This window comes from Galleria mellonella, unplaced genomic scaffold (genome assembly GCF_026898425.1).
Source record: "Galleria mellonella isolate WM207_F2 unplaced genomic scaffold, CSIRO_AGI_GalMel_v1 utg116, whole genome shotgun sequence".
NCBI lineage: Eukaryota > Metazoa > Arthropoda > Insecta > Lepidoptera > Pyralidae > Galleria > Galleria mellonella.
Window position 1 is genome coordinate 1,668,862 of NW_026441978.1, and position 25,872 is coordinate 1,694,733.

Here is a 25,872-nt window from a genome sequence, read left to right on the forward strand (position 1 = left end):
TGTTAATGACCAATCAATGTTCTACGTAAATGAAACCGCTAGTTATTATACTAAAATACAATATCTTCTAGCTCACAGTTTATAATATTATAATTTGCGGAATTATATTTAAATCTATTCAAAGCATGGGTGTCAAATGTCATAGGTTTAAAATTAATATTAATGTACACTTAAAATTAAAAGTTTGTGATGATAATAATAATAATAAACGTTTATTTGTAATCTCCAATTAAACACATACAAAATCATACAGAAAAAAAGCAATCATAGTTTCCACAACAACATTATGGAAAAAAGAAGACTATAACTCTCTGCGCCATAACATTACAAAAAGGTTACAACTACAGATGGGCAAAGCACCGGGTTTAAACCCGGTGCTTTGGTAAAAACCCAATAAACACCCATAAACTCCCATAATCACCCAAAAAAATAGGTCTTTACGTATTTTTTTGAAAATATGTAAGTAATACCAATAAATTATTTTTATAAATTGTATTGATCAATTCTACAATATTAAATAAAACGTTAACTAATAATATTTCAGGAAATTTTAAAAATCTATATATAATAAAATGAAAGTAATTAATTTTCAGTGTTTTCATGTTGCAGTTGATCAACATGTTGGCCTTTTGCTTCCCGTAGATACTTTAAAATTTCTTCATAACACCTCGTTCGCACACATGGCCGTATATATTTAAATTCTTGAGCCACTAACAGTCCGAAATACTCATTTCTTTTATCCTCTTCTCCATAAATTAAGCATTTAGAACAGTTTGTTTCTTCTTTCAGTAAATTTTCTTTTACTTTATCCTCGTTTTTTTCTTTGTTGCGACGACGCTGGGTAAATCATCTGGACACTGGGTCTCACTATCGCCAAATATATTTGGAGATCGGCTTCGGCTACGGCTTGGCAGACATTTTTTTCTTTCTACAATTTTAAATTAAATTTATTAGAATAAATGCTTCGAACACACGCGATCTAAGTACCTTTTGTGTTTATTATACCTTACCTACCTAGGTATAAAAAGAGTACTTACGTAGATTTTCTTTTATTAACTGTTTTATACGAAGATCTTGATCTCTCAAATTAGCATCCATTTTACTTCCAGTGATTATCAACTAAATTAATAATCCACAAAGTATTAAATAACGTTTTTATGAAATATTTAGCACAAAAACAATACCCTTTAAATATCGATCGTCAGTAACTGTGGCTGACTTACCTATATTCTAGCAAGCAGGACTGCCAGATGTGAAGGGGAAATCCCCAATAAATTGTTGCATGTGACTGATGATGTGAGCATGTTCGTTTCATAATAAAAATGTTGCCAGGTAACCAAAAAGTCGTATGTTTTTGTGCGAATTACGATCATAATCTTTACGATCGTACATTAAAAAATAGACAAATAATAGTATGAGTACGATTTAAATCGTATATCTGTCAACCCTGCTAGCAAGACAGCGACAAAATCACGTTGCATAACAATGTAGCCCAAGCTTATATCTTATGAAATATACGGAAGAGATACGGACTTAGAAAAAACAGAAATGTTGTTCTTTGTGGAAGTCATTGATGAAATTCTATGTATTTTAGCCCGCAAACTTTCTTCAAACAAAAACAGCGCCATCTAGTATCGAGTTCTGTAATTATCTCTTTGTTTATGGATTTGAAGTAAGACCGCCACGCATGCAATACATTATGACTGGGGATTCCCCTATTCGTCGACGCTGAATATGAGGCGACGACAATCACTGTCAAACGTGTTCACTATTACTCTGACTCTGGTAACGTGACTTCCTGGTAACGTGTTAGGTAGGAAAAGCAGTAAAAAAGTGCATATTAAGGGAGCAGATTTGAAATAATATTTATACTTAACAAGAAATAATTAAAGGTAAGTGGATTTTTGAATGATACAATTATATCATGATCACTTAACAATTTTAACTTAAAATTAGATGTATTATTACAAGCTTTTATTTAGCTTGCGTTATGTAAATAAAAGTATGTAGGTATGTTCGTATGTTGATGCAATTATCCTCAATCCTCAACCGACTGGGATAAAATTTTCCATACACGTTTATTTTGGATGATAGTGCATAGTTAGCTGAGAGTCGTCATTGGATAATAATGGTGGATAGCCTAAGATGTGTACTAGATATTTATTTTTAACATAATATGCGTAAGTACCTAATCGAATTAAAGAAGTTGCTGAGAAAAATACAGAACAATACGATAATAAACTAGCGTCTGCGTTTAATCCTCCGAGGAGATGTAATTTTACAAAGGTTTTTTGTATTTATTTTATTATTTTTTTAATAAATTTATTGTAAATAACAAGAAATAATCATTGTAAAAAAATAGGCACTCTATTGTTGAATTTTCGTCAGACCAACTAATCATCGTTCATTTTTTTAGGTTCAATGGGGAGACCTAAAGATTTACGCATATGGGAGCACTACCGTACTTTACCAAACAAGTCTGTTTCTTGCAAGCTTTGTAATAAGGTCTACAAATTCAGTAATGCTGCCAAAATGCTTCAACATCTTATCACTTGTCCAAAATCTCCAGAAACATTAAAAGACTCTATGAAACTTATAAAAGATAGCTCGTCCAAAACCAAAATGTCTGGACTGTCAGAGATAGAGACAAATGATTCTTTTATAAGCCCCTCGTCGTCTGCTGACACTACAATAAATGCTGAGTTTCAAGACACCGATGATCATATAAAAACAGAATTAGCGAGAGCTATATTTGTAACAGGGACGCCATTATCGATGGTGCAACATCCTTTATGGATACAATTTTTCGAAAAATTGCAACCAAAATTTAAAATACCTTCACGTAAAGCTTTAGCGACAAAATACTTAGATAAAATATATAGAGAAATGCGTTTTGAGTTAAATGAGGAACTAAATGCTTGTAGTTACTTACACCTTCAGTGCGATGGCTGGTCTAATTTAAGAAATGAAGGAATAATAAACTTTCTTATATCAAAACCTCAACCTGCATACGTTAAAAGTTTGAATACAGAAAGTAATCCTCACACTAGTGAATACCTTAGCCAAGAAGTTGAAAAAGTAATGAAAGTGTATGGAGCAAATAAGTTTCTTGTACTTATTGGCGATAACGCTAGAAATATACAAAAGGCATTCGAATTAACAAAACTCAAATATCCACATGTTGTTCCTCTCGGTTGCTGTGCACATATCCTTAACTTGTTGTGCCAAGATATTGTAAAGATACAAGAAGTAACTGTGTTTATTATGCAAGCCATAAATATAATAAAAACTGTTAAAAGGAGTCAACGATTAAGTTCCTTGTTGATAAAATCAAGGCAGGGTGAAGATTCTACACAAACACTAAAATTGCCTTGTGCTACAAGATGGGGAAGTCATGTTACTTCGTTAAAAAGTTTGAAAGCAAATAAGATAGCTTTGCAAATATTAACAGTTAGAGAAGATGTGGTAATTTCAAGAGATATTAAAGATTTAATTCTAAGTGATGATTTCTGGACGAAGACAGGGGAATGTATAAGTATTTTGGAACCAGTCACTGAAAGCATATTTTACTTAGAGAGCGACCAGAATCGTTTGCATCGCACATACATTACATTTAGAGATGTACAAGCTAAGATACGTTTTGCATTAAATGAGATTTCGACATTGAGCGAAGAAAGCAAACAGCAGATTCTAACATCAGTATCTTCAAGATGCAATATGGCAATGAGGCCAATACATTTTGCAGCATATATTCTAGACCCCAGGACTCTAGGAGTCGAACTTACTCAAGAGGAAGAACTTAAGGGTATGGAGTTTATCTACAATTTAAGCCAACACTTAAGTTTGTCAAATGTAATGGCAGATTTGGCGTGTTATAAAGCTAAAGAAAACTTTTGGGCCAGAGGATTTGTATGGAGCTCATTAGATAGCATTGAGCCCCTAATATGGTGGAAAGGTATTTGTGGTTCCACTGAGTTAAGCAAAGTAGCGATTCGTATTCTATCAGCTCCCTGTACTTCGGCAGCCACTGAGCGTTCCTTTAGTATCCAAGGCTACATACATAATAACAAAAGAAATCGACTTACAACTGAAAGAACTGAAAAAATTTCATTCATTTGTTATAACTGGAATCTTAAACATAAAGCTGAATGCGAGGACATTCAGTTTAATGAAGAAAATACCTTAGAAGCTTTCATTGAGCAAGTAAATGAACATAACAGTTTAGACGAAATAGAGCCTATCGAACCTATACAATTCATCGCTTGTAATAACTCTGAATCTGACAGTGATTGACTGTAGTTTTACATTTTACTTTCATCTCTTTCTTAATAAACTCAAAATCAAATTAAAAGTTTTTTATTCTGTAGGCTGCATAATAATATTGTCTATGTCCAGTATAGTGGACGTCTTGCGGCTGAGATGACGATGATGAAGTACAAAATCATAAACACCCAAAAATTTGGGTGTTTATGGGGTTTAAACCCAATAAACCCAAAACACCCGGTTTTTACCCACCAGACTTTAAACCCACCCAGGTGGATTGCCCATCTCTAGTTACAACTCTGTGTGAAGCTTCGACCTATTAGACAAAACACTACTTTTCTGCTGGGATCTGTAATCAGATTTAGGAGAATATGTTTACTAAGCCATACAATGTTGTAAACATGCAACAATTAATGCATATAAAAACATAGTTACATTTATTAATAGTATAACATAAACAGAAGTATTAAATAATAATTTAATAATGACATCACTTACTGATAATAATAAAATGAACACACGAAGGTCATCAATTAATGAAAAACAATAGACAAATTATCTGTTATTTGATGCATGATACCAAGCAATTTCTCTCGTGCAGCAGGTGTTCATTAGTGACGGTAGCCGCTTTCTATCAGGTGGACCGTTTGCTTGTAGTAGTATAAATGGAATGAAAAAGTAGCTTCATGAAATACCTAATTTCTGCAGATCAATCAAGGATTTTTGGAATAAAATTTGAAGGTGCCCACCTTCAAAATTTAGTTAAGTGTCGATTAATCGAAATAATATTTTTTTGTGGCTCGACACGCTGTTTTATGGAGATAACAAGCTAGAAGAAAAGGTATCGCTCTAATGCTGTGATTAGGTAATCTTGCCAATTTATTTGTAATTATATAAGTATGTAATAATTTACAATTATTATCTAAAATCTTAATATAATAAAAAAGTAAATTCTTTGTGTTTCCCTCTCCTCGTTTATAGAGGCCAACTTACATATCTCAGGCATGACCATTTAGAATTAAGTACGTTTGTCTTGTAAGCAATCGTTTAGTGTGCTTATTTCATATATTTCAAAAACCTTCTTCATTAAATTTCTCTTAGTAAATACTATAGTAGTTATTATATATTTTACTTTACCAGAGGGAGACTTTGTACAATAGTCGATTGCTTGGGTACCTCTGTCCCATTCGTGTTTCTACCGTTAAGCAGTTGTGTTTGCATGGCTGTGTTTCGGTTTGAAGGGTGGCATATGACGTAAATTTACTGGGTACAGAGGAATAACACTTGAGTCCTCAGGAATGGCAACGTATGGGAGTATCATGGGCGAAACAGTATACTCTGTTATGTCCATGCTACTGCTCATGTCCATCAGGTGGACCGTCAGCTTGTTTGCCATTCTAAGTTGTATAATAAAAAAAAAAAACTTTATTGCTAGTTATTATTACTTCAATGTTATTACGAATGAACTCCTATGATATTCAGTTTTTGTTGCAATTTAAGTCAATCACGTTTTTAAAAGATATCTTAGAACTCACTACAATTACGTAAACAGTGTATTTTCATTGAAAAACAATGACACTATTCATAGATAACCTCTGTGGTATTATTGCGATGCATTTTGCTTACTGCTGTAATTCAAATTCACGAATTTGTTTCTCAATTAGGATAATTTTGGAAATGAATCTGGTTGTGTTGTGTTGTTGTTGTTAACACTAAGGCAATAGAGAGCTCCATATTTCTGCATCCACAATATTTTTTATTTATTTTATTTATTCATTAGTATAAATATGTGTACATGGCGGACTTAATGCTAAAAGCATTCTCTCCCAATCAACCATAGGGTAGTGTCAGAATACTCGAATGCGGTACTACTAATTATTGATATACATACATACTACAATTACATATATTCATCCAATTCTAGTGGTAATTTTATTGACAGAAATAGTTCTGGCCTTATTCGCCAAGTTCCAATCATGAACTTGTCTTCTTAGTCATCAGAGGTCAGACGATGGTTTCCAGAAGTAACTACGTGGTGGTCGACCTGGCAGGGTATATTGCTAGCAATGGGACTTATAGTCCGCATTACTAACAGTCCTTTTGTCCCCAGTCAAGTTGGTTAGCCCATTATGGTGAATTATTCTTAGTGGACAATAATGGAAATCGTCCTAATCATAGACATGGGGGGAAGGGATTGTCAGTAATGGGAAGGTTCCCATTGCTATCAATATATCCTCTGTAACATACAGTAATCTCAAGCGGAAATCAATGTGTCGCTCACAAAAGTCCACCTGTACAAATATGAAGTAATGACTTCCATTACAGTACCGAGATAGAACGTCTAATAAATTTTAAAACTGAAAAACCTATCAATCTATGTTTGAAGCTGACTATATTCTTTATAAGTTTGGCCTTCAGAGTTCATTGCTTTATTACTTTTATCGAAATAACATGTGTTGAGAATCAAACAATTGGTTTTGATAGTGTGGCGCGTGTTATTATTGTTCTTTTAAGTTTTTCCCCTGAATGGTATGTTTACATTTTGTATTTCGTAACTACAGATATTCATTTTACAGAAATAATTGATATAATGTGAATTTAAAGAAAAAATATTACGAAAGAAATATCGGCTAACCTATCGGTTTGCATTAGAGGAGTACCAGGATGACATGGTAGATGAGGATACAGTTACGTCAATTGATCTATTGTAACGGATTCAAGGATAACGGAACAGCGTGAATTTCTCCTTGACCTGTAATGGCGGTTATTAACAATCGATTTAGCTAAAAAGCTAAAATGTACAGAGGAATAACACCTGAGTCCTCAGGAATGGCAACCCATGTGGGTATCATGGGCGAAACAGTATACTCTGTTTTCTTCATGCTACTGCTTATGTCTATTGGCGACGGTTACCGCTTTCCATCAGGTGGGCCGTTTGCCATTCTAAGTTGTATAAGAAAAATAAATCTGTTAATTACTGAATAGCATTCGACGCTAAAATATGCCACGAATGGAAACGATTATAAAATCTATACAAAAACCAATTGGAGTCCATTTTTACTGATTATGATGTCTCAGGCAAAAATAACAACTGCATTAAATGTCATTAAGTGCACGATATATAATTGTACAAGATGAACAACTATCAATTAGGATCCGATTGTCAGATTCACTGACTTTGCTATGATCGCTCAACAATATGCAATATGAAATCAATATATCAATCGACACTAATATTGGGAAAGATTTTTTTTGTTTAAAATGGATAAACTCCAAAACCGATTTTAAAAATCATTTCATCTACTTTTGATTTAATTTTATCTACCCACACGAAGGAATGGCAACGCATGGGGGGTATCATGGGCGAAACAGTATGCTCTGTTCTGCTCATGGTACTGCTCATGTCTATAGGTGACGGTTACCACTTTTCATCATGTGGGCCATCAGCTTGTTTGTCATTCTAAGTTGCATAAAAAAGTTGTAGATAAAAATTTTACTCTGAAATTAGTGCTGCTTAAGTATTTCTACAGCTGCTTTTTCCTGCTCTAAGTATTACATAACCGCGTGCTCCTGATATAGAATGGGCCACCCTTTCCTTTCCTGTGGGTATTGTAAGAGGCGACTAAGGGAACTTAATGATTGAGAAATGGCAATGGCAAGCAGTGAGAAAAGAATTCCAAGGATACCCTGAATGCAAGTCTTCTCTTTCAATTCGATTTGTCAAACCGTTAAAGCGTTAAGAAATAACAAACAAACATACTTTTATATTTGTAATATTATACTAGTAAGAAATTAATAGTAAAATGTTCCAACGAATGAAAATGAAAGTGAAATAAATGCAGCTGAAATGCGAGGCATGCGAAGAATGCAGTAGACGTAAGCTCGCGGAACGTATTCCACCGAAGTTGCAAAGGAAAGTTGGTTCGAAAGAATTTGACGAATCTAATATCCCTAGTTTAATGCAAAATTTATTTATTTATTTATAGGATTACCAACATATGATACAGCTAAACATTTTAATACAATACACTGGCAGATTAGATCTTACTGTTCCTACATTTATAGGCAACCACAACATGCCTTGTGTTTGATAAACATTAAAATATAATTAAATTATTAAATGTCATTATATGAGTAAAGATATTAACAATATGAATAATACTTTTTTTTTTTTTTTTTTTATACCACTGAGGTGGCAAACAAGCATACGGCCCACCTGATGGTAAGCGGTTACCGTAGCAAATACAATATAAATAATGGAAAATTGTATTTAAATTATTATAAATTATAAATAAAGATAATGTAATGGGGAGGTACATCAACATTTTAATTTAGCCATGAATACAGAGTGACTATCTTTGTGAATATCAAGTTCAGGCTTTGTTTTTACAATATCGTTATACAGACGCGTTATGCGGACGATAGGTGATTCGCGACCAAAGTTTGTTCGGCAAGCTGCATTTTTAAATAGATTGCAAGAATGCCGTTATATAAAAAAAAATACTACGTTATATAAAAATAAATATTTACTAATATTATATATGTAAAAGTAAGTCTATTGTCACTTAACATCTTTATCGAATCAATCTTAATTAAAATTTGCTTGGTAAAGGACATTTCTTTCAGTCCGTTTATTAGTGTCATTATTAGTATACTTAACAATAGTTTTTTTTTTACAATACAGAGGGCAAACGAGCATGCGGCTCACCTGATGGTAAGTGACTACCGCCGCCCATGGTCACCCGCAACACCTACGGCATTGCAGGTGTGCTTCCGGCCTTTTAAAAAGGAATATGCTCTTTTCTTTAAGGTTATGTTGTCGTATCGGTTCGGAAATACTGTTATTAATACTGAAATATTATTAAGTCCAGGCTATATTTATTCTAGTTAATCAACTCACCCAAGATATGCAGACAAAGTGGCAGATAAAACTATGGTCTACATATGTGTTATATTGTTAAGCTATTAAAATAACGCGAGGTTAGAAACGATCGGTTCTTTAAATTGATGTGTAGTATAAATTATCGTCATGTTATCATTAACATCATCAGCAACATTAACATTAACATCACATTTATAAAAATTCAAGATCCAATTCGGGCTATCTATTACGCCAAATATTTAGCATAAGTATGCAATTACCTATCTATCTATCCTATTTAAGAGCTGCACTCTTGTCGGTGGAGCTCTTGCCACTCACTACGATTTTCAGCGAGTCTCTTCACCTCTTGATACGACACGACACCAACTCCTTCCTTGATCTGCCTGATGTAACTATGTCTCGGTCTCCCTCTCCCCCTTCTTCCTTCTATGCAAGTACATACACTCGAAAAACATTGTTCTTATTTCATTGGTATTCGAGTAATTGTATTACTAGAAATTACGCAATACTTACTGTTGAACATACAGTATTAACTTTATGTATATATTTACAGTAAGTTATTGAATGGTTTCTAGGAATCTAACAAGTTGTTATTATGTTTATTGTACTTACTTAACATTGGACATATGAAAAAGATTTTATATACAATGCCGAACTTATACCAAAGAGAGATTTAATATAGTCAACCTTTAAAGAGCTATAAGAAGTTTCAGCAAAATAAAGCAGAAGAATAGGATAAACTTAACTATGACAAAGCAGATGAAGCTCAACATGAGAAATTTAACTGGATACATGATCGCACACATTACATGAGTTTAGCTTATGAGACTGTAGATATTACAGTGTGGAATTGGAATCTATGGAGCATTTGGTGTGCAATTCTGGTTCATTGACAAGTTTATTTTATAAACCGTTGAGGTGGCAAACAAGTATATGGCCCACCTGATGGTAAGCGGTTATCGCAGCCTTTAAACGCAAGTGATAAGTATTGAGTGATTCATATTAGTCTAATGAAAATAGTATAAACAAAGTCACATTGTTACATGCGTCCCAGGTTGTAGGTGCATGCATATTGCTCTTTAAAATTAGTAACATAGTTGATAGAAGTGGTAATGAACTGTTCATTATTGCATTTGAAATATTTTACTGAACTCTATATTAACTAAACTTGCGGAAGTCCATATTGCTGGTTATTTGAACAAAATAATTTTGTTTAATTCCACTACCATTGGTATGTGTGTGACTGCCAATTTCAACATTCACAGTTTAGGTGCCGAACGGTTAACACTAGGCTCCGAGCAGCGATCTAATGATTTATGTAATGATGTCTCGTTTAAAGGTGAAACACGTGCAGCAAAACAGGCGCGAACAAAATGGCAGTCTGAGGCTTATGGCTAATATGGAAGGTTGTGGAACTTCTGAGTCTTGATTAATCAATCGAGTATTGGCAGTCATACACATACTAATAATAGCGGAATTAAACAAAATAATTCTGATCAAATAACAAGTGAAATATTAACGGTTGGAATGTATCTAAATTAATTAATAATAATAAAGTATTATAACTGTTGTTATGATAAATGACCTTGAGTTGCGAAAGTAGCCCTCATAACATTAATATATAAGAGTATATATTTAAATTGTATTTCTCAAAAAAGAACCAAATTCAGTTGTGGTAAAACCATATATTTTGATTTAAAACCTAAACTAATGAACTGATTTTGTTAAAATTTCTACAGGATTCTTACGTAAGTATCATTTCAAATAAAAAAGAATTTTCCAAATCGGTTTACAACTGAGTTATGAGGTAACAAAAATTAAAAAAAAAAAAAACATACAACCGAATAGAGAATATCCTTCATTTTGAAGTCGATTGAAAATAAAAACAACGTTGAAGTCAGAAATTACAAGGAGTTTTTGAAATAAATTTAGTTCGACCTAAAACCGATTTTAATTTCAAGAGCACTATTTCCATAATGGCAAAACCAGCTATTTTAAAAACTAAACTACTAAACTGATTTTGATAAAATTTCCATGAGATCAATTTGTAAGTAAATCCTTTTAGATGAAAAAAAAAAAATTCCAAGTTGACTTACAACTGACGAAGTTATGAGGTAACAAACGTAAAAAAAATATAACCGAATTTAGAGTCAATTCAAAACTTCCTTGAAGTCGGTTGAAAATCAGCCCGCAGATCTAGCGCCTGAGTTTTCACTTCCACTATTGCTTCCATACACGCGGTGAACATACGACGCCACAATGTTTGTGGAGTTATTAATGTTTTTTGCCACATTTTTAATATCATATTATCTGTACCTTCATTATAAAATACATGATTTCTTTAGAAAGAGAGATGTCAAATTCGTGCCCGGTATTCCTTTGTTCGGGAATATGTTTCAAACTTTCATTTCGAAGAAGCATTTTTGGGAAGACGTCGACGCTGTCTACAGAGCTTTTCCGGACGAGAAGTAAGATTTTATATTGTTTCTTATTTAAATTATATAATATAGTTGAATTTTGCTTAATTTTATTTTCGACAATTTGCGACGCAATTTCGTGTTAATTTACATATCAGGTTACTTTGAATTGTTTTACATTATCTTATTTATTCTGTCTCTCTCTCTCACGAATTTGTCCATATATAAGAATTTGTAAAGTCTGATAATGGAATGAGAACCCTGCCTGTGACATCATAATATGCTGGATGGGCACTAGTGAGGGATGATAGGCGAGAATTAAAACAGGCTAATTGGCTCATGGAGACGAATTCATCACAAATTATTCACAATGGTTTCCAAGGTTAGTTAGTACCCATTATTAATAACCCTTTACCCTAGCATATGTGTCGCTTACTTATGTTTTGTGCTTCATTACTTTATTCACCTTTATTGATATCTTGAAAATTCTTGCGGAGATTGTTAGTAACTAAGATTATGATCACAAGCTGCCAAAGAACCCAGTCAGGTCGAATTTCAGGTGGAATTCTCCTTGGAAATTATCGTGTTTGATTCCTTGTAAATTCACCACGGTGGCCCAGCTAACCCCTTTCAAAAAAGGAGGTTATATGTTCGGCTGTATATATGTATGCCCACCGATTTCTCCGTCAATTGTGGACAGATTTCAAAAATTTTTTTTTCTTGAAAGTGTATGAGCTGGCGATTCTTTGAAAGTGGTTCCACTGTCACCAAGTCAATCTTTAAATGCTTTAATCATGTTAGTCTGTTACTTGCTATACTCTCTTCACTTCAGTTACTGAGGTGAGCTGATTGTAGAAGGTCTAACTCCTCAAGGATTAGGAGTTAGGGGACCATTCTCTGAATATTATAAGCACATATAGACCGTTTCTTAGGTTTTATCAAGTTACTTGAATGATTGCTTCTGGGAGTTATTATTTCATGCTATTGAGATGATAATGGAAAGCACAACTCCTTAATGGTTAGGAGCTAGAGAGTAATTGTTTAGATACTATAGATACGTATAATCCGTTAGGTATTATACTCCCTTAAGTAATCCAGATAAGCTGATGATGGAAGAAGTTAGGAGTTTAGGGATAACCATAGTAAACTCCTCGGTTAATTTTTTGATGGGTGAAAATGAAATCGTAACCCCGCTTGCGCTAACGGAATACGCTGGCGGAGCACCAGTGAAGGGTAATAGATTAGAATGAAAACAGGCCAGTTAGCCCATCATGATGAATTCATCAGGAATTAACCATGATAGTTTTAAGGAGGAACCGCGAGAAGGTCGACCTGGTTGGGTATATTGCTAGCAATGGGAGTCTCAGTCTCCATTACTAACAATCCCTTTCCCCCCAAACTCCTTGGTTAGGAGTTAGAGAATAACTCTGCTATGATACAATAATAGTTCGATTGTATTATATGAAGTAGTTATTTTACTCCTTATATATATGTGAACTAATAAAAAGCAACTAAATTCAATAAAATATTTGATGTATGGAGCGTAAATCATTCTCTTTTCGGTTAATCGAGTTCATGTACCATATTGTCTCTGTATTCGCTCAGGATGGTGTGATGGTGTGGCAACATGTCGTTTTACAATAATAATAATTATCATCACCATATCAGCCTTTAACTGTCCACTGATGAATATAAGCCTCCCCCTTGGGGGGTTTTACTAGTAGTTGCCACGTTTAGCCGGCGGATTGGCAACCGAAAGAAAGAAAGAAAGAAACTTTATTTTACAGAAATATGCGACAACACAGGGGTTAAAAAAGTCATATATTAAGAATTATAATAAAGAATAACACAAGAAATATTTACATATATATATAAAAAAAGAATATAAAATTAAAAAAGAAAAATAAAACAATTCGTATTATAACAGTTTCATCAAAGATGAGTGTATGTGTGCATGCGTCGCAATACCTGCAAAATGAGGTCCGTGCTCAGCATTATGCTGTAGTGTCAGGGACACTACAGCATAATGCCGCCAGTTAGGCTTTGGAGATTTCAAAAGGGACGCTGCTACTCGTCCCTCGCATTCCCTTAGTCGGCTCTTACGACACATACGGGAAAGGAAGGGATGGCCTATTTTATAATAAATAAATAATAATAATAAATAGTAATAAATTAAAATACGAATACCTGTGTCGTGTTTTAATTTATTACGAAGTATAATATAAGTATAAGTAATATATAAGTAGGTAAACAAAGTGTTTCAATGAGTATTTTATTTGCTCAATTCTGACAGAATTTTCTGACAATTTGCAAGTTGAACAGTTATATTGTGCGAATTTATTAGTCCAATAAGAAAAATAAATGAAATACATTTGTTTGTACAGTTGTTTATATTACTACACTAACTTGTGTAATATAATGTAAATTCGTCCCCCATTTCCGCATCGAATGGTAACTCCGCCTGCTCTATCAGCATACACTGGAGGGGCACCAGTGAGGTATGGATAGTAAGGTGAGAATGAAAACAGGTCAATTGGCCCGTCGTGATGCATGACATACAATGTATACTATTTCGCCTATGATACTCCTCATGCGTTGCCATTCCTGAGGACTAAGGTGTTATTCCTCTGTACCCTGTAAATTCACTGCTATATTCTACCCTTCAAACCAAAACACAACCATGCAAACACAACTGCTTCACAGTCGAAACACGAATAGGACAGAGGTACCCATGCAAATTACTTTTGTACAAATTCTTCCTCTGATAGGGCGATTATGTACATGCAAATAATTATAAATCTTTAAAAGGTCCATTCATTTTGATTTACAGATATGTCGGGTTCATCGAAGGCACTGTACCCGCAATCATTATCAGAGAGCCAACATTGATAAAAGCAATCACTGTTAAGGACTTCGATCACTTTGTTAATCACAGGGATTTCTTTAATAGAGACATAGTACCTTTGTTAGCAAGCAGCTTGATACAGATGCATGGTAAAGTAAACATTTATATATGTATTTATCTATACAGTGTGTAAAGAACAGGTTGGCATAAACTAAAGTAATGAATTCAGACCATTATTTTGAACTGAAACCCAGTGGAAATTTTTCAACATTTTTCCTTTTTTTTCTTTTAAAATAATGTTATCTTTGATATTATGTTATATAACAAATAATAATACTGTATAGTGACATACTATGAAATATTAAAAAAATATAAATGTAATATTCATAGTAAAAACTTACCGCGACGCGCGGAATCAGCTGTGTAAGGTCAATGCCACTAGCATACGAAACTACCCACGAAGAAGCGCCATTGAGCGCTCTGTGTAGGTATCGCGCGTCGTGTGAATCGAAAAATCTCAAATACATTGGGCGGCATCAAAACTAATAATTATTAATTATATGACTGTGCTGGTTTTCCGGTAGGAAAATAATCTGCTATCAGATTCAGAATGTTTATCTGAATCAGCTGTTTTAATTTTGGCTAACCTGTCCCTTCCACCCTGTATATGATAAATTTTAAACAAAGTGGATATAGCAGTTAATTATATTACATAAATTATAATTAAATAAATTATAAAATGAATAATATCCTTAAATATTAATAAATAAATCGCTATTACTGTAGTTATCCCTGTAAATGGTAAAAGAAAACTACAATTAGAAATTATTAAAGAGTTTGTAAAACTGACAACCTCGGGTAGACTATCACTAATTGGGGTACTCCATGAGATAGTGTGGTGATTTGAAACATGCTATAGTGTTTCTCTGAATGTAGAGGGTTCAGGAATAATTGGAAATAACTAATTGTAATTTGCAGACGACAGATGGCGCGATATGCGAGTAACCCTCAGCCCAGCGTTCACCGGCTCCAAAATAAAGCAAATGTTGCCATTCATGACTGAAATCAGCAAGAACTTAGTTGACTACATTAAAGGTATCGTTGTATTTGTTACTCTCTCACTTTTTTCATTTAAGAGCTTTCCCTTGTCGGTGCAACTAATTCATGCATTCTCTTTCAGCCAACTCTATTCCAGTCCATATCTTTGACCTCCCTATACGACATGACACGTAGTATTTCCTTTATCTGTCCCATTATTTGTTATTACTTACTAAATAAATATTATGATGTAAAATTATAAATATATTAAAAAAATAGATAAATATACAGATTTAAAGTGGGAACACTAGTAATAGGTCATAAAACACTTATAAGAAATTTATGCAACCGGTTTATTAAACTTGTAAATTTTACAGTATAAAATACCTAGATCATTTATGGTAGTTATCGACATCGATATTTTGGGCACAGAGACATATTTATAAACAGCTTGTCGACACTTCTAGTTGCTGGCTTTAATTTATTCTAGTTTCGATAATAAATGGGTTACAATACAGTATGGCATTTTAAATAACGCAGTAATTACTGACTTTGTAACTTGTAATACTTCTACAAGCTTTAATTTAACTATAATAATTATATCATCATAAGAATATGCAAGCTGGAGTGGCAATGGACTGGCCACATAATTCGAAGAAGTCACAACCGATGGAAATGAAAGAAAGATTCTTGGGTAACGACGTACGAGTAAACGCAGTGTAGGACGACTCCCACTAGATGGAGTGACGACCTCAAATGTATTGTAGGGATTCAGTGGATGCAGGTGGCTCAGGACCGTTCCTTATGGCAGTCTATGGGGAAGACCTGTCCAACAGTGGACAAATAACGGCTGAAATGGTGATGATGATATCATCGTATCAAATATTATGGAAAAGATTTTGCCATCACAAAGATATGAAAACAATACAAGTATTTTCACTAATCCAATAGAGCTTTTAAATTTTACTAAGTTTCAAGAATTTCCAGCAACGAAATATATTTAAGATTATGAATTGTAAAATCGATGATATTATTCTTCTTGTCATATCAGAACATCCTTCTAATGAAAGCAACGTGGACGACCTTGTCCGTCGATATACGGTCGATGTGATAGCATCAGCGGGATTCGGACTTGAAGTCAACTCCGTTAAGGACAGGGATAATGAATTCTTTAGAATGGCAGCAAATTTATTCAACTTCAACTACAAGCAGAAGATTATGCATTTTGTTACTGCTCAGTGTCCCATAATTAGCAAGGTATTATTTCTTTACTAGTTACGTTTTACTCACGTTAATTAGGATTCAAAGTATTCTGCTGTTGTAAATGAATAGAATAGAAAATATTCATTGCCAGGAATACATGCAGTTACAACAAAAAATACAGAAATATTTTACATAAGAAGTGTCTCATATGTATTAGGCAAAAAGAACTAGATCAGATGATGTTGTGAGTGTCCCAGTGCAATGTGTACAGTTGCACAGCTCTGGTTTTCAGTCTCTCTCTTAACAAAAGTGTATTATTTATAGATTATGCTATATCAAATTTAATTGAAATCTACTTTGCTATTTATTTATTAACTTAATTGTAATTAAGTAACAAATTGCCGAGTGGTTTTAGAATAGGTCCTAATACAGAATAGGCCACCCCTTCCTTCCCTGTGGGTGTCGTAAAGTCGAGGGAGACTTTGTACAAAAGTCGATTGCTTGGGTGCCTCTGTCCCATTCGTGTTTCTACCGTGAAGCAGTTGTGTTTGCATGACTGTGTTTCAGTTTGAAGGGTGGGATATGGCGTGAATTTACAGGGTACAGAGGAATAACACCTGAGTCCCCTGGAATGGCAACGCATGGGGGGTATTATGGGCGAAACAGTATACTCTATTATGTCCATGGTACTGCTTATGTCTATAGGCGACGGTTTCCACTTTCCATCAGGTGGGTCGTCAGATTGTTTGCCATTCTAAGTTGTATAAAAAATAAATAAAAAAAAAAGACTAAAGGAATTTAATGGTTGAGGCATGGACAGCAGCGTCTCTCCTAAAATATCTCCAAAGCGACACTTCGGTTACAAATTCATCTGTCAAGCATGGCAACTATTGTAAAAACCCCCCAAGGGGGAGGCTTATGTTCAACAGTGGATGGTTAAAGACTCATATGATGATGAAGTAACAATTAGTCAAACATTCAAAGATCATAATAATCTACATCACCATTTAGAAAAGCTGTAGCAAAATTTAGTAATATACATACATTCTGCAGAATTGTATGAAAATATTTTTTTATACTTTATATATTTGGATACAGATATCGAATGTCAAATTATTCTCACAAGAGACAATGGACTTTTTCAAAAACACTGTTCAAGATACAATTAATTATAGAGAGAAGAATAATGTTGTGCGACCTGATATGATCCACCTATTAATGGAAGCTACTAAAGGTAATATTAACAATCAAACGAGAAATTTAACAAATTATTTATTTATTTAACTATTAATCAGAATAGTCTGTAGTTCTAGTAATAAGTAACATTGAGATGAAAATAAAAATAAAATAGAACCATTGATAGACATAAATCAACGTATTGCCATAAATAAGGCAAGCCTCATTAATATAATAACATTGAAACTAAGGTATATCTGTAGAGGAGATACTTAAGAGAAATTAATATGAGAAATCTTTATAACATCTAATGATCCTACCATTAGATGTTAAAATAATAATTTTTAGAAATTTAATCTGTCTATCAGTCTGTATATTTGTTTAATTGATAAAAATTTCATTAATATTATTATTACAGTGGTATAACATTTTATACCGAATATAAAATATACTTAATAACATATAGATATATTGGAATATGATTTTTATATTTTAATTATATTTCTACATAAATATAAGTTTAATATAGATTTAACTAGCAAACACCTGTATATAAACGATAACATTATATGTTAATAATTGACGTATTTCTTTTAATGAGTGATGATGAAAACGTACTCAGCCTGCGCTATCGGTATACGCTGGCAGGGAACCAGTGAGTGATGACAGGTGGGAATGAAATTATGACCAGCTGGTCTATCCTGATAAATTTACTAGAAATTGACGACGATGGTTTTCACGCAAAGGTTGACTCGATAGAGAATATTACTAGTAATGAGGTTGCTAATCCTCATTACTAATGATCTAACAATAATTGATTTTATAGAAACATTAAAATATTTTTACAGGAACATTGAAAGACAGTGGCAATGAAAAAGATAATGTTGGTTTCGCTGCGACTGAGGAGGGTTTAAAATCTCGGAACGTTACCAGAGGTATGTAATTTGTGTATAACGTTTTAAAAGAATAACAATTGTTTTATTAATACTTAATTGTATTCCGTGAACATGTCAAGAAGGTGAAAATTAAATTTGGTTTCTTGCAAATCATTAAGGACGAAGTAGCAGTAGAGCAGAGAAAATTAAAACTTGAGCAATTGTTATGTTTAAATAAAAAACGTAGCTGGAAGTCTTTACTCAAAAGAAATCTACTTGCTATTGTTTGGATCATCAGTAGTCTATTACAAGTCTGATGTAAAATAATAAAAGAAAACCTTTTTCTAGAATGGTCTGCAAACGAAATAACTAGCCAAGTGTTCATATTTTTTGCGGCTGGTTTCGAGAGCTCAGCTGGAGTTATAACCATGTGCATCCACGAGTTAGCTTTGAATCCAAAGATACAAGAGAAGTTGTATCAGGAACTCAGAGACTACAAAGAGGAACACAAAACTTTGACGTATGAAAATTTGAGCAAGTTGAAATATTTGGATGCTATAGTGTCTGGTAAGCAAAAAGTACAAAAAAATAGTTAAAATATCTAAATGTCATCATCGTCATCATATCAGCCATGTACTGTCTACTGCTAAAAATTGGCCACTATCAAGTGGGGGTTTTGCCCGAAGTTGGCAGGCGGATTGGCAACCGTAGTTAGGCTTTGGTGATGTTCTAAAAGGGATGCTGCTGCCCATCGCTCGATCATTAAGTTCCCTTAGTCGCCTCTTATCACACCCATGAGAAAAAAGGGAATCTAAATATTCTAATTACGTATATATACTTTTAATATATATGTTTATTTTATTGCAGAAACATTGAGGAAATGGTCAGTTGCTATCTTTATGGATCGCGTATGCAGTAAACCATATGTGCTACCGCCACCAAGAGAAGGAGGAAAACCTTGCCAAGTAAGTTTTGGTGACAGTTTAACTAATATTAATACAAAAGAAGTATATTAAACTAATGAATATCCTGAATTGTATTAAAAGTAATATATCTGTTTCTTAAAAAAAAATGAATATTAAACCCCATTACAATGTTTTCTACTAAATAAATAGGCTTTAAAATATTTATTTTCCTTCTCTGGCAGATAAGACCCGGTGACATTGTTTACAACATGGTAAACAGTATACATATGGACGAAAAGTACTATCCAAATCCTGAAGTATTTGACCCTGACAGGTTTTCGGATAAGAATATAGCTGATATAAAACCAACTACCTACATGCCTTTTGGTATTGGTCCAAGAAATTGCATTGGTATGTAACTATCGTATTTATTTTCAATAAATATTAAATCATTCTTAGATTCTTGGTAATTTAAAACGAGAATGCAGACGAACTAGAATAATCAATTTAGTTTGAAGGTTATTAGAAGTAATTAGCAGTTTAGTTTAAATAACCGATAAAAAAGAAATAGGAAACTTAATAGAAAATTAATAGACATTGTATATTGATAACTGTAGTTTAAACACTAGGCGTCATGTCGTATAGGGAGATAAAGGATATGGTCTAGTATAGAGCTGGCTGGAGGAAGATGCATGAATTAGTTGCACCGACAAGAGGAAACTCTTAAATGAAAAAAAAAAGTTTAAAAATCTGTTGAATCTATCATCAATAAATCAGATGGTCATTTTAGTAGCTTAGATCAGTTCCTTTATTATTTGAGATTTAAGAAACACATATGGCAGAAATGTAGATGATTACAGTTATATTTTAAATCTAACCAAAATTTAATATAGTCTCACAGCTAGATAACTAGCTCGTTTTTAGTACAATAAGAAGAGATTGTCACATTTTTTTCTCATTACCAAACTCTAAATTACGGTCGGTTCACCACTTGAAGGTTGATTGTTCGTAAAATTCTTATTTGATCGAGTAATTAAGTCAAAATTAAGAGTGCTCGATATGAGAACTCCTTAAAAGCTATAAGTTGATTAGTCAGCAATTTTATTCTGATAATTTAGACATATATTTCTATCAGCTTTCACTTTTGCAGTTCTTGCACTTGAGTTCCAAGAGTATTTGATTTTAAAACTTCTCAAAATTTAGAGGGTAAAATGGAAATTGTTAGCGATGTGTAAAACAAAGTATCATCCTATCCGAACGTGTTGGGTTTGATATTTTGTGTTTTTTTTTCTTTTTTTTTTTATATAACATAGGCCGTTAGCTTGTTTGTCGTTCTATCTAATGGAAATTGGTAACCATTCCCTATAGACATGAACAGTACCATGGCTATAACAGAGTATACGGCAGTCGCCTATGATACCACTCATGTGTTGTCATTTTAGATAACTAAGGTGTTATATTTCTGTACCTTGTAATTTCTATGCTATATCCCACACTTCAAACCAAAACACATACACACACCTATTTTAGACCCATATTTCTTTGGTGAAAGTGTTTCGTTGGTTTCATATATAAAATATTTACTCTATAAATTGAATAACCAATAACTTCGTTCTGAGTAATATAATATGTATATTTTTATATTAGGTTCCAGATTTGCGTTGATAGAGCTCAAAGTACTGGTGACAGATCTGGTACTGAACTTCAAGATCCTCAAAAGCAAGAACACTTCAGATCCTATTCGTCTTCTTCAAGGCGATTTTAATATCAAAGCTGTAGGGGGTACATATGTAAAATTTGAAGCTAGAACATAAAATAGTATCCTTTTACTTAAATTCAAGAATTCAAATAGTAGAAGTAAACGGTGTCAATTCTAGTGGATCTTATATTGAAATGGGTGTGCCTCAGGGATCTATTTTGGGTCCTTTTCTTTTTCTTATATACATGAATGACTTACCGTATCATGTTCAAGATTTGTCTGATATTGTATTATTTGCTGATGACACTTCACTAATGTTTAAAGTGAATAGAAATACACATAACCTTGACCATGTAAATGTTGCTTTGTCTAAGGTTTTGATATGGTTTACGTCAAATAATCTAGTACTTAATTAAAAAAAAAACTAAATGTATCAGATTTTCCATATCCAATACTAAGCAAGTGAATACCGCTATTAGATTAGACCACCAGGATTTAGACTTTGTAGATAAAACCACTTTTCTTGGCATAGTAGTTGATTATAAGTTGCAATGGGGCTCCCTTATATTTGAATTGGCCAACAGGCTGAGTTCAGCTGCTTATGCTGTTAGAAAAATCCGACAATTAACTGATACAATAACAGCTAAGCTTGTATATTTTAGTTACTTTCACAGTATCATGTCATATGGCATTATATTATGGGGGAGGGCTGCTGACATCGATACAATCTTTGTACTGCAAAAAAGAGCAGTTCGGTCAATATTTAATTTGCCTTCTCGGGAATCTCTTAGAGAATATTTTAAGCAAACAGGTATACTTACTGTTCCCTCGCAATATATATACGAAAACATTATGTATGTACGTAAAAATATAAATATTTTTAAAAATAACAGTGACATACATAATTTCAATACAAGAAATAAAAACAAATTGAATGTTCCTTGTTATCGCCTTAGAAAAGTCAGTACATCTTTCATGGGGAACTGTATACGTTTTTATAATAAACTTCCAGATGACGTTTTACAATTAAATGAAAGAAAATTTAAGACATATATAAAAAGGACTCTCTGTACAAAAGCATATTATAAATTAAATGACTATTTAAATGACAAAACTGCATGGATTTGAATTTTGTATTAATGTGAATTGTATTGTAAATGTAATTATTGCATTTTTTCTTAAATCAATATTATTTTCTATAGTAATTATTATAATTATAGACTGACGTATCATAAGTATCTGTAACAGATGTATATGAATAAAGATGATTGATTGATTGATTGAGTAATAAAACTTAATACAGTCAGCATTTAATTATTATCCACTATGAGTTAAATTTCATATATTAAGTTAATTATTATAATTTTTAAGTTTCGTGTGAATAGTTGAAACATTTAAAACGTTTATCAATGTTTTATACTTCGTTATGATACGTGGAAGTCGACGTTGATTTTTCTAAAGTACTAGTTACTATTCAATCTTTCAGACCTAAATACATAGCGTCTATGTATATATAAATAAAAATAAAAAGTTAATAACAATTAAGCCGCAATTGCGAAATAAAATGTTTTCGTTTCTTAATTTCAAACGTGCGACTTCTCAGTAGTCCAAAATGAGAATCGATAGAATAAACAAATATATACTAATAATTTAAATAAAGATCTGTTTATTTATATTCTAATATATAATAATCTTTATATTATATATTTAATTGATAGAATATTCTTATACATTATTATAATAAATAACAGGAAATTACATGTTTGTTTCATTGAAGATACTTTTGTAATGTTATTTTAGACTAATTAAAGATCGCGTACGAGTTAAAATTTGATTTAGTAATTGTTCGTAACAAAATTCGTCAAATAATTGAACCACATTCCGTTACTGTTAGTTATTCAGTTATTAATAAGGTAAGATTGTCTTCTATAATAAACTAACTTTAATTGTGATATAACCAGTTATGTAAATTTTTAGACTTTTACGCTGGAGAATCCAGCGTAAAACTAAAGGTCTAGATAATTCAAGTAAATTATCACTGTTTACCTAAATGAACACATTAATTCTTGTTTCATATATATAGAAACCAGCTATTTTAATTTTAAAACTAAACTATTGAACTGAATTTGTTAAAATTTCTATGAAACTGATTTATAAATAAATCCTTTTTGATAAAAAAAAAATCCAGTCTATTTATAACTGATGGAGTTATGAGGTGATAAACATAAAAAAATACAACCGAATTCAGTATTTCTTTCTTTTTGAAGTCGGGTGAAATTAATGACATGCGACAGGTAGCAAGTAGATAAGATCGTACAAAGTGTATCGAGTATTTTCCCATTTATTTTTTAACGGGGAAAAATGCCTTTTCACGTCTTTTGCGATGAAAATGCTCATTCTGAAGCAGACTTCTAGAATCATATTGCTATCCAAAGGTTGCTTGGAAGAGATCGCTTTTAGCAATAAAGTAGCCCATTGTTTTCTCAGCAGGCTGTTGTTTTTTTGCTATATGTACTGTAATGGATTGTAGCTAGACCCAATTTTAAGGTAGGTAAAAGAAGTTTTTAGTAGGGCAAAAGCCTTAATTAAGTGACTTCGAAAAATCTAAATTTGTCTAATTTTCTTGGAACCTTTCATTTTTAGGTAGGGTATTGGGCCTTTTAAAGTAGGTCATTGCCCCTCAAAGCTGAGCAGCGGCCATGCTTGCTACGTTTGGCAGTTTGCAGTTGCAAGCTTTGGTGATGTTTTAAGAGGAACGTTGTTGTCCATGCCTCAATCGTATAAGTTCCCATAGTCGCCTCCTACGACACCACCAGGAAAGGAAGGAGTAGCTCGTTCTATGCCGGACTACACGATATGCTGAGTACGAGTATATATGTCACAAAAGATCTTTCTTAATACTTTAAATACACAATCGGGACTTAACGCTTAAAAATAGTAAAACGTAAAAGATGTAAAAAGTAACGTTTGACAATAAATAAACAGGTATGTAGGTACTATTTACTTGTAAAGATATTTAAATCGCGTTAAGTACCGATTGTGTATTTAAAATATGTGTAAACAACGCGAAAGTTTAAAAATAACTACCCATCTTAATCTTTTTTTTATATAGAAAAAAGTTTGAATGGAAAACATTCAAATCTTAAAACAGAGAATCCAGTGTGAGTTGTATAAAGTTTGACGTTAATTAACATTTACCTTTATGTCGATAAGTTTGTATGGAAATCTGAGTTTCCAAAACTATCCACTAAAAGCGCAAATAAGTTATTAATACACATAATTGTTATAAACGCTAATGTTATTGTAACGTAAATCTATGTATATATAACTATCCACTCTGAACTAAAGCGTTCACGGTCAACATAGTATGGTTTTCAATGACCCCTTTGCCAAATAAATTGGTGGGAGACCGCTATATATTTTGCACGGAGTCTCATCAGTTTAGGGACGGCTCGGGGTCAAGATTGATTCAATATTGTATCTCTAAGAACAATGATGGGTAGAGTTTTGTGACAAAATGAGTAACAGTAGTTACCTCTCTAGTAACATATATAATAAATATATATGTTACTATATTTATTTATTTAATTCTTTATTGCATCATAAATAAAAATATACAATGAAAATTGAATAGTTCAAGTGAAATATAGTAACATAAATACGGATTGAAATAAAAATATAAAAATACAAAAGGCGGTCTTATCGCTAGGGCAATCTCTTACAGACAACCTCTGGTTAAAGGAGAACAGATAGAAGTGGGTAAGTGGCCCAGGAGTGATTAATAATACCTTTTACATATACCTATTATTATCTGTTTTTTTTATTATGACAACTGACGAAATGATGTCTAAAGGTAATAAATAAATAAATAGCTAAATAAATTAATAAAAGAAAATAAAATAACATTAATATTTCTGGCATTCATAGGTTATAGTAACCGTTTAATATCAGACGGGCTGTATGCTTGTTTGCAACCTTCGTGCTATAAAAAAAGTTATACATTAATCAAGTAACTATATTTTACTCCACAATCTATCATCTGTTAATCTGTCATGGTCATGGAATATACAATGGTGGGGGTGAATTGGTCATGGTAGGTCAATTTACTTGGCTTTATCCCCATTAAGCTGGATTTATAATAGGCTCGGCAAGACCGGCATTATATACATAATGCACTAGTCAACAAATAGAATAGAATAGAATAGAAACATTTATTGCCAGTAAACTTACAATATAAAATATAAATGACATATACAAAAAGTGTCCCACACCCGGCAAAAGGAACCGGCTCAGCGGATGCTGTGAGTGTCCCAGCGCAATGTGAACAGCTACACAGCGCTGGTTTTCAGCCAGTCCCTCTCTTATAAAACAACCAAAGTGCAGGGTACCACTGTACATTACTTTTTACAAGAATTATTTCTTGATACTAGTTAAAAAAAAAATACTAATATATATATACACACACATACATACACACACACATATACATATACATACATACATACACATATACATACACACACACACATACATACACATATACATACACACATAAGTAAAATATCATAT

At 32.8% G+C, this 25,872-nt stretch overlaps 2 protein-coding genes across 2 annotated transcripts; both read left to right on the top strand.

Annotated features, from left to right (window-relative positions):
* Positions 1-924: 924 nt before the first annotated feature.
* On the top strand, positions 925-4,559 carry LOC128200519 (uncharacterized). The gene is made up of 2 exons (XM_052894182.1): positions 925-1,892; positions 2,417-4,559. The coding sequence occupies exon 2, from the start codon at positions 2,422-2,424 to the stop codon at positions 4,291-4,293; it is 1,872 nt and encodes a 623-aa protein (XP_052750142.1). The 5' UTR covers positions 925-1,892; positions 2,417-2,421; the 3' UTR covers positions 4,294-4,559.
* Positions 4,560-11,313: 6,754 nt separating this feature from the next.
* On the top strand, positions 11,314-22,164 carry LOC113513991 (probable cytochrome P450 9f2). The gene is made up of 10 exons (XM_026897977.3): positions 11,314-11,613; positions 14,393-14,556; positions 15,386-15,502; positions 16,497-16,702; positions 17,747-17,882; positions 18,673-18,759; positions 19,048-19,266; positions 19,567-19,664; positions 19,847-20,015; positions 21,252-22,164. Exons 1-10 carry the CDS (start codon positions 11,405-11,407, stop codon positions 21,416-21,418), a joined length of 1,572 nt encoding a protein of 523 aa, XP_026753778.2. The 5' UTR covers positions 11,314-11,404; the 3' UTR covers positions 21,419-22,164.
* Positions 22,165-25,872: the final 3,708 nt, after the last annotated feature.

Coding starts and splice junctions, on each gene's coding strand:
- LOC113513991 (XM_026897977.3), top strand. CDS start 11,405: ATGTTTGTGGAGTTATTAATGTTTTTTGCCACATTTTTAATATCATAT. Junction 14,557..15,385: donor CAGCTTGATACAGATGCATG/GTAAAGTAAACA, acceptor TGTAATTTGCAG/ACGACAGATGGCGCGATATG. Junction 19,267..19,566: donor TTTGGATGCTATAGTGTCTG/GTAAGCAAAAAG, acceptor ATTTTATTGCAG/AAACATTGAGGAAATGGTCA.
- LOC128200519 (XM_052894182.1), top strand. CDS start 2,422: ATGGGGAGACCTAAAGATTTACGCATATGGGAGCACTACCGTACTTTA.